General features: G+C 42.6%; 1 protein-coding gene across 1 annotated transcript in view; it reads left to right on the top strand.

Moving 5' to 3' along the window:
• The window catches only part of ATP12A (ATPase H+/K+ transporting non-gastric alpha2 subunit), a 28287-nt gene that overhangs the window by 12714 nt on the left and 4975 nt on the right, over positions 1-10598 (top strand). Inside the window, 5 exon segments of the mRNA XM_006110100.3 lie at positions 1351-1485; positions 4459-4651; positions 6827-7002; positions 8206-8342; positions 10396-10546. Coding sequence (XP_006110162.1) covers positions 1351-1485; positions 4459-4651; positions 6827-7002; positions 8206-8342; positions 10396-10546 — 792 coding nt within the window.

Below are 10598 nucleotides of genomic sequence, written 5' to 3'. Positions count from 1 at the left end.
TGTGAGGAACAGGCCAATCAATGATTCTCTCTCATCATTGTATGTTTCTATCTCTCTCTTCCTCCCCCCCTCTCTGTGAAATCAATAAAGGTATGTTTTTTTAAAATTCTATATAATAAAAGACTAATATGCAAATTGACCAAATGGCAGAACAACCGGTCCTATGATGCACCCTGACCACCAGGGGGCAGACACTCAATGCAGGAGCTGCCCCCTTGTGGTCAGTGCACTCCCACAGGGGGAGTGCCACTCAGCCAGAAGCCGGGTTCAGGGCTGGTGAGCACAGTGGCAATGGTGGCAGCCTCTCCCACTTCTGTGGCAGCGCTAAGGATGTCCGACTGCCAGCTTAGGCCTGCTCCCCCTTGGACATCCCCCGAGGCTCCCGGACTGTGAGAGGGTGCAGGTCAGGCTGAGGGACCCCACTAAGTGAACAAATTCCATGCACTGGGCCTCTAGTATATCTATAATTTTACATTTCTATTATCACCAATTACTCGTATCAAAATAACTGTACTGGCCTCTTAATTGGCCTACCTAACTCGAGTTTATCCCTCCTCCAGTCTTTCTTGCATGGCACTAATTTTCCTTAAAAACTACATTAGATGAAATACATCACCTAACTTTGCTCAAAAACTTCCTTTGCTTCTGTTTTCTGCTTCTTGAACCTAGACCTCAGCTTGCATTTAAGGGCCCTCCATGTCCATCTGTACTCCCAGCATCTAGGACAGAAGTCTTCCACTTCTCACCTTCATTCATGGCATTCTGGCTTCTGAAAGGCTTTCTTCTCCTCTCTTTGTAACCGTCTTTCAAGATCTAATTCATAACTGCTGTTTTTCATGAAACCCTTCGGCTCTCAGAGCTCTAACTTTGAGCTTTGCTAATGCCAGTAGGTGGCATGATTCACTTTAACATTTTTACGATGGTCTTAACTCAGTCACAATTGTGTGTTATCATTTTGTCTGTCCAGCTAGTTCAGCGGTTCTCAACCTGTGGGTCGCGACCCCTTTGGGGGTCGAGGGTCGCCTAAGACCATCGGAAAACACATATAATTACATATTGCTTTTGTGATTAATCACGATGCTTTAATTATGTTCAATTTGTAACAATGAAAATACATCCTGCATATCAGATATTTACATTATGATTCATAACAGTAGCAAAATTACAGTTATAAAGTAGCAACGAAAATAATTGTATGGTTGGGGGTCACCACAACATGAAGAACTGTATTAAAGGGTCGCGGCATTAGGAAGGTTGAGAACCACTGAGCTAGTTGGTTCATTGAAAATAATCCCCAAATAACCAGATTATGTGCTACAAATATTTATTTTTAACTCTTTTGATTCTCAGAGAGTTGTGGTTGGAGATGCCTCAGAAACTGCTCTTTTGAAATTCTCAGAGGTGGTTTTGGGTGACGTGATGGAAATTAGAAAAAGAAACCACAAAGTAGCAGAAATCCCTTTTAACTCAACCAACAAATTTCAGGTGAGTTGTTCCTCACAACTGAATTTCTGTTATCAGGAGAACGACATTTCTACATGTAAGTACTCTTAGGTTAGTACGAATTTTGAATGATACTTAACTTTAAAAATAGTCCTCTGAGATGGATGGCCTGGGTGTCTAGTAAACCCAGAACAGGTTTTCTCTTGCTGGCCTCCTTCCTCTGCCTGAGGCAGATAGAGAAAAAAAATGTTGTCAGCCCGGCTTCTCCTACCTAGAACAATCTATCTCTATTACAGGCACATTCACTCACATCCTCACTCATTCACACGTGCCCCTGTGGGGTGACTTGCACAAATGAGGAGCAACAGCCAGAGCCCATAGGGTAAATGAAAGGTGGAGGAAGGGATAGAGCTAACTGTGTCCTCAGTCTGTGTCAGGTGCTTCATATACATTGTCTCATTGGTCCTCACAGTAAGCATATGAAATGGGACTAATTAATCCCAATTTATGGGTAAGGAAACAGACTCTGAGTGTGTTAATGTCACCAGGCTCATTCCAGCATCAAAGTGGCACAACCAATTTTCACACATCTGTTTGACTCCTGAGCACAAGCTTTTTCTACCATATAAGTCAGAGGCAGAACAGTTTTGCTCAGGCCATATGAGGAAGCCTTGCCTTTATGAAGCCAGTGAGGAGTCTCTCTGATGACCAGCCAATGGCTTTCCAGGCCTGTCCCATAGGGATCTTCTTTCCACTCATTTCTCAGGAAGAAAATGGCTGTCCTTGTCTAGTTGTCTCCCTCATTTTAGGGGTGGCCAACCACCAAACATCCCCATCCTTCCTGTGCTTGGAAAAATGACTGTGTAGCCCAAGGTCCTGCTGCCAATGGGCTTTCCAGTAGACTCCAGAACTGAGCATAGGCATTATGATTTTGCCTTGCATTAACAATAAAGTGTATAAATAAGATAGCCATGTTTGTGTCAGAGTTTCTGGTGATTATCCTACTATTTTGTTTGGATGGAAAAAAAACTGTTGCAAACATCTTTGTGGATAATGGGCCAATGAAGAATTGCAGTTAGCCAAACAGACAACCAACAAAAGTGTGAGATGTCAAATATTAAAGCCAGGAAATCAGATCTCTCGTTCAAAATTTTAGTGAAAATAGAATGAGTCACAATCCTAAAATAATAATAGTAATCATGTGTGCTAATTTCCACATGTATTAAATCACTCAATTTTCACCACAGCTCTGTAAGGTAGAGAGTGAGGCACAGAACTTTATCACACAGCTCTTGAGGGCTGAGCCAGGACTCACACAGACCCTGCAAAAAGTCTTTACTGGAGTAGATGAACTTCATCTACTCCAGTAAAGACTTCCTTCAGCATGTAAGAAATGAGAAAAAGCAGATCCCATGAGGCCTCATGTACTAAAGGTGGAAGGAGAAAATGAGCTAACCAGAGTTGGGACTAGAAAGAAGAGAGCGCTTGTGTGTGTTCCTGCTGACAAGGCCAAAACACCTCTTTGGATGTTGTTGGTGCCATTTGAACTTTATACTTGGGCAAAAATTAGCCATGAACAATGAGAAGTAGATGTTGTGACCTTGGAAAATTGTGAGGTTTCTGTCAACTGAAGGAAACAAAGTAGAAAGTCCACATCTTATTGGCCTTAGAATAGCAATTCACCAAACTGAGGCTGGTCCATGAAGAGATTTTCAGTAGTTTATGACAAATTGGATTTTTAGACAATATTTTATAAAGTTTTATGTAAAGATGAATGTGTTTCATTTAAACAATTATCCTTTACATCCTACGTGATCAGGGTGGGGCCTCGAACCTGCCAGCCTGAATCAAACCCCAGCTCAGCCACCTGTTAGTGTGTGACCTTGCATGAGTCATTTAACCTTTCTGCACCTGAGTTTCCTGCATTGTAAATGGTGATAAGAACACCCACAGCCTTATGACAGTTTTGAGAATTACTTTACTATGTGAGCACTTAGGACAGCACACACTATATAAGTGTTTATTATTCCTACTTTTTAAATGTTGAAATGCTCTACCTTTGAGAAAACGATGGTGATAGTAGATGGGAAGTTTGCTCTTGGTTTGGTTTTGGTTTTGATTGGTTAGTTGCTTTTTAATGTCTTTATATGACCATAAATTTAAAAAGCTGGCAAACTATGCTTGCCCTCCATTTTTTTATTGTACTCATCTCTGATATCTGAAAGTCTAAAAATCAACTGATAGACCCAAAATAGTAGCATTTTTCTCATAAACTTACTCATTCTCTCTCAAATACTCCAGCTTCTTGAAATTCCTTTTGAGGGCTTAAGAGTGCCTGGTATATAATAAGGACTATGTAAGATTTAGCCATTTATTATTATACACTTTTTCACACTTTTCCCAATTATCTTATTAGGATGAGTCCAGAAGAAGAATTACTAATTCAAGGGCATTGGTGTTAGAATTGTGATACCTGTTACTTAACTTTTCTACTGAAAGCCTGAACATGAGCCTGCCCACTTCCACACACGCACCATTTTCTCTCATATCCAGGTAGTAAAAACTGGATCAGTGTAGAGAGGATGAGGCACAGGAAAGCCTGCTGCTCTCATGCCTGCCTGAGCTCAGAATAGCTCAGAGGAGGTAGAGATGGGAGATGAGACGAGGTGGCTTACAACCCCTAACCCCCACAGGCACCCCATGCAGATCTTGTTCAAGGTAGAAGAAGATGTCATAAGCTGACAGCCACATCTGGCCCCTCTAAAGCTGGGCTGTGACTAAAAGGCTGAGTCCAGATGTCTTGCATATCACTTAGCCAGAAAATGAAAAGGAGAGAACCCACCTGTAAAATTCTTCTTTACATTTCAAGGATAAGTAGCCCAATGAGAGAAAAAGTTGCTTTTCATTTTGTCATGTTGCTAGTTAAAAGGTCGGTACAATTCAGGCCCTCAGTAATAGAGACAGTGTCATGATTTTCTAGCATGCTGTACTTATGTCCACTTTCTTCCCTCCCAGCTCTCCATACATAAGACAGATGACCCCATTGACAAGCGCTTCCTCATGGTGATGAAAGGGGCCCCTGAGAAGGTCTTAGAGAAGTGCAGCACCATCATGGTCAATGGCCAGGAGCAGCCTCTGAACAACACCACAGCTGAGGCCTTCTACACTGCATACATGGAACTGGGAGGTCTAGGGGAGCGTGTTCTGGGTAAGCTTTTCGTGGCAAAACCCTATGTGTCACCTGTTCAGTGCAAGGCTCTGTGCTGCGTCAGGGCACAAGATGAGACAGGCTGGCCATCCAGCAGAGTAGCTGTGGCCTCCACAGGACTCACAAGAAGAAGAATGGTATACAAATTAAGAGCATATCACATGATGGCAGCAAGGAGGGTGGGGTTGCTGCCAGGCAGGAAAATCTAGGAAGGTTCTATGGAAGGATTCCATTTAAACCAAGCCTTGAATGACAATATTTGAAGGGAAGTGGGGGATAGGTTTCATGGTGGAGGGAACAACATAGGCCAAAGCCCAGAGGTAGAAATGATGGTGGGGGGGTGGGGCCGGGGTGGTGAGCATTGTCAGGAAGCTGGTCAATGTGGAGTGTTGCAGGACTGAGATTATGTCATCATGGGAGGTAGGGCTGGAAAGATAGACTGGAGGTCAAGGTTTGGAGTGCCTTATGTGGGTGAGGAACTGGGTTTCATTTGGCAGTCAGGACAGAGCCACTGGAGGCTTTGCAGCAAATAAGCTGGTCAGAGTCGGTGTTTTCTGAAGGATCATGCTTGGCGGCATCAGGGAGCAGACAGGCCTGGGTCTCAGGAGGAGGTGGCTGCTCTCGTTCAGGTGACACAGGATAGAAATTTGCTCTAGGGCAATGGGAACATGAAGGAGATGTCAGTTACCAGAGACTTTTTTAGAGGAAGAATTGGTAAGATTTATCAACTTATTGGAGGAGAAAGTAAGTTTTTTAAAATGTTGAATTATTTTACTTAGTGATTATGGGCAAATATTACCAGTAACAGAAATACGGGATATTAGAGGTAGAAGGAACTATAGAAATATATTGTGGCAGGAACCTAATTGTGGTCACTTCAGTGATATCACAAAGTCCAGTGGAGGCCACAGCTACTCTGCTGGATGGCCAACCTGTCTCATCTTGTTATGAGAATCATGGGTTGACAGAGTGGCACCTCTGAACTACAGGATGATAAATTCAAGGTAACAAGTTCGTGGTCAATGATAAGGCTTAATAGACATAATGAAGGTTATTGCCAGTAGAGCGGAAATCTAAAGGATATTTGAGTTTGTAAAACAAGTAAAACATATAAATGAGATGATATGCTTGAAGTATTATCAAATAGCCCACATTAGCAAGTAGCCTTTTCAGGGCAAGACTGATACTTATCTAATTAGGGTCGTTCTAAGCACCTCACATTTGACCTCTTAGAGCCTGTGCTTTACTGAAACGTGTGGGGCATGCAGTGGGCCAGGATGAGAATAAATTTAATGTGAAAGCTGATGAGAAAGTCACATGATCTTGGAAGTCCCACCAGACACAGGAATCCCTTCACCTCAACCTGTGAGAGCCAAATAACGTCTGAGCCAGATATTGTCCGCGCCACTACTATTGGCCTTTCTCTCGATTAAAGACTGAACTCCGTACCATTCCCCTGATCCCCAGACCCTTTCCCCCATTTGTGCAGTAGCACGTGCTGTTTTTTCTTCCTAATTGGTCTTCCCACCCCCAAGTCCTCCCTAATGCCTCTCTCAAGAGTCAGCTCACATACGACCTTCTTGGTGAAGTCTTTCTTGACTCCCCAGGTGGCTGGAGTGTAGCTCTCGTCAATAACACTCACCATGCTCCATTATGCTTATTTCTTTATATCTCTGTCCCCACACTCAACTGGGATATCTTCAGAAGTAAAGGCTGTCCACTCTTGATTTTCATAACCCTAGAACCGTGGTCAGCAAACTGCGGCTCGAGAGCCACATGGGGCTCTTTGGCCCCTTGAGTGTGGCTCTTCCACAAAATACCACGTGCGGGCATGCACATACAGTTCGTGGCCCATGCGCAGAAATTGGTATTTTTGTGGAAGAGCTGGTATTTTGTGGAAGAGCCACACTCAAGGGGCCAAAGAGCTGCATGTAGCTCGCGAGCTGCGGTTTGCCGAGCCGCAGTTTGCCGACCACTGCGAGAACCTAATGGGCAAATGATTTTTTTTGGATGAGCTATATCTTTGCTTAAAACATGCATTATGAAATTGAAAGAATGAATTCTGATAGACTCTATTGGTAAAAGAATAAAGGACTGAGAGTGTATGAAAATGTCCTTCCTTTTCTCATGTCATTCCATGGGAGACACTGACTTCCAAATCCACACCCATTCCAGGTTTCTGTCATCTCTACCTGCCAGCAGACGAGTTTCCAGAAACCTATTCATTTGATGTCGATGCCATGAACTTTCCCATGTCCAATCTCTGTTTTGTGGGGCTCTTGTCAATGATTGATCCCCCTCGGTCCACTGTCCCGGATGCAATCACCAAATGTCGGAGTGCGGGGATCAAGGTGGGAGTTATCTTCCTGACTTAAGAAGTCTTCCATGGCCCTGACTGGTGAGGGTCTTGGGTTCAATTCCCGATCAAGGGTACATGGGTTGCAGGTTTGACCCCTAGGCATTGGGGTGTGTGCGGGAGGCAACCAATTGATACCTCTTTTGCACCGATATTTCTCTCTCTCTCTCTCTCTCTCTCTCTTTCTCTCTCTCTTTCTCTTTTTCTCCCGCTTCCACTCTCTCTAAAAATCAATGGAAAAATATCCTTGGGTGAGAATTAACAAAACTAAACAAAAGAAGTCCTCCATGTATGTGGTGTCCCTTTCTAAGGACATTTGTCAGAAGAGATAGTATTTAGGTCTCTTCAAGTAAATACCGTAACCCCCCCACCCCGCGCCTTTTTTTGGAGAAAGAGGAAGGGGAAGGGAGAGGGAGAGGGAGAAGGAAAGAGAGAAAGAGACAGAGAGAGAGAGAGAAACACCTATTGGTTGCTTCCCACAAGCATCCCAACCAGAAATCGAACCAGCAAACTGGGTATGTGACCTGATCCGGAATTGAACCCAGGACCTTTCGGTGCATGGGATGACAACCAGCTAAGCCACACTGCCCAAGGCTTTAATTCCTTTTTAAAAATCTCTACTTTCACTACATTAAGTTTTCAGTAACTGCAAATAAAAGCAAAATGATTATGTCTCTGTGAAATAAAGCACAATCATAACTGCAGTGAGAAGAAAGCTAACTCCCTGTGCCATGAAGTAGCCATATTTTGCCCTAGATGATACTAAACAATAAAAGATTTTATTATAAACTCTTGAGGTTCAGCCTCAGCAATCCAGTTGCCTTCATGATATCGAAACCAAAATCTTCATTCCATTACCATGTTAATATCAAGATTGTTGAAGCCACATGAGGCTGTCCCAGGTAGACAGCTACCAGACCTTTCACAAATACAGCAACATCAAAGGGAAAGGGCTTCCTCTAATCAGAGGAGAAATGCAAGAAGCTTAGAAGCAACGATAGATCCAGTGGGATCAGTGTGTCTTTCACAGACAGTTGTGTCTTTGATCTAAGATCAAGAACTATCCGTAAGAGCAGACCACAGTCAATGCTAACCATGTTCTACTAAATCATGGTAGAGCAGGTGATACGGAACTGCCCCTACTCTGGCCAGGTAGTTCCTCATTATTCCCATGCCTTTTTCCATGTCTGTGTTCTAGGTTATTATGGTTACAGGAGATCATCCAATTACAGCCAAAGCTATTGCCAAGAGTGTAGGTATCATTTCAGCCAACAGTGAGACTGTGGAAGACATTGCAAAACGCCTCAACATTGCTGTGGAGCAAGTTAACAAACAGTAAGTAAGCATAAAACCAGTGTTGCAGAAACTCAACTTCAGTGGGACACTGTGTTATTTAGAGAAAATCCCCTTTTTGCCAAACACTCTCTCAGGGTGATGCTAGGCTGGTTTCCTCTATAACTCATATATTCATTCATTCACTCATAATTTTATTGAGTACCTACTGTGTACCACAAAAATTACCCTTGTGTGAAATTTCAAAACCCAGTAAAGTAGATCTAAAATCTTATGTGCCTAATTTAGAGTGAGAAAATCTGAAACAAAGGGTTGATATGAAATTACTTGCCAGTGATCCAGTTGTACAATCTGGAATATTAAGAACCCTCTGGGTTTTGTGCTTTTTTTTTTTTTGAAAGTAAATATAAAGATAGTTTCCTAAGGAAAGACTCAGTTTTTCTTTGTGTTAATTCTTTCCACAATCAATTGTTGAGTGTCAGTTATGTACCAGGCACCTTGCAAGAAACTGGAACTATAGAAACAAACAGACAACATTATTCCCACCCTGAGGGAGCTTTCTTTCTTTCCATCTAATTGGAGGGACAGAAAACTCAAAACTGATTGTTATGATGAGTACAATGAAGGAGACACACTGGACTGAAGAGCTAGCAGTGTGGGAAGAGTTAGCTGATAATTTAAATAACTGAAGATTCTAGGTTACACTGGGAAAATAAATGTCATTGGCTTTATTATACTTTCACGCATGTTGGGGGAAACAGGGAAAGACCAGTGAACCAATTCTGGTTTACCCAAGTATTCATGCCTTTTAGGAATACACAGCTGTCGGGTAATAAATTATCACCAGGCCAGCAAATTACTAATTAAAACAACCAAACAGAATTACAACCTTTGGGCACTACAACAGTATGTGAAGGCTGTGTCTTCTCCTTTGTGGAAATAACATTCATCTATGAAAACAGGGTTAGAGCTTTTGTTTATTTGTTTTGTTTTTTAAAATAATAGGATTATACATTTTCATACAAGTCACTGCACTGAACAAGAAAGTGGGGTGGATACTTTTGTGAATGTTTTTAATTATCCACTTTATCAGCTCTAGCTTCATGCTCAGATAATGACTTTCCCAGCTGGAGCGGGGAGGAACCACCCTTTCCTTCTTATCTTGCTTTTATATATTCTTACCAGAATTTAGGAAGATTTGTGATTTAAGTCAAGTGCTAGAATTCCAGTTTTTAGCACCAGCATGAAAAAACAGACCTACAGAAAAAATCTCAAAACTTTAAAAATGTAAAGAAAAAGGCATGCAGTGTTTTGTACAGAGTATTTGAGCTGAGTTTTGAAGACTGAAAGGGGGAGTGTTAGTGAAGGAAAGATGAGGCAGCAAGAACTGTGCAAGCCTTTGGGCTGTGGAGAGCCTGTGGGCTTAGAACTGAAACACCGGGGACATGATATGAGGCTCAACAGCACAGGCTGCACCTGGCCGTGCCAGCTTCACCTGGGGTCTGCTCTAAGCTTAATGGAAAGAAAGCCTCTAAGAATTTTAACAGGGAACAACACAATCAGATCTGGAAAATCAGAGTTTTTAGAACCTTCCTTTTAGAGTAGCAGACAATAGTTTTCCTCAAAGAAGACCTCAATATATTTTTTCCTACCTAGCTCATTGCATAGTAGATACTCTATAAATCTGAAATAAACAACAACAGGAATTGTTACCCATGTTTTGGCATAAGCTGAATTCTAGGATCCAAAACATATAAACAGGCGGTGTTTTTTTATCCTCCATTTCCTTGTTAAGTAAAACATTGCCCAGGAAGTTTCACTTCTCACCCATTCCTATCAGGAAAAGGCTACTTGGTTATTCCCTATTGGGGAAAAAAAAATGGACTTCTTTTTTAGCCTCAGTTTACCATCTTGAAATGGAGACCAAAGTGTCCCCAGTATTCAAAATGCCTGTCATCCCACTCCAGTATTGGATATCAAGGACATTGGATTCCCAAGTGAAATCAAAGAGGCTTTAGTCCACATCCTGCCCAGAAGGGTGTTTCCGCCAAAGATCTGACCTTTGGCTTCATCCAGTTCCTTCTGACCTTTCTAGGGATGCTAAAGCTGCGGTGGTGACTGGCACGGAGCTGAAGGACATGAGTGAGGACCAGTTGGATGAGGTTTTAACCAGCTACCCAGAGATTGTTTTTGCCCGAACATCCCCCCAGCAGAAGCTGATTATTGTGGAGGGCTGCCAGAGGCAGGTGGGTGGAGATAGCAGTGCTCAAAGGACCTCCCAGTCCCTCACCGTCCTGC

This window comes from Myotis lucifugus, unplaced genomic scaffold, assembly GCF_000147115.1.
Source record: "Myotis lucifugus unplaced genomic scaffold, Myoluc2.0 scaffold_19, whole genome shotgun sequence".
Taxonomy (NCBI): Eukaryota; Metazoa; Chordata; class Mammalia; order Chiroptera; family Vespertilionidae; genus Myotis; species Myotis lucifugus.
This window is presented reverse-complemented; position numbering and strand designations above follow the sequence as displayed.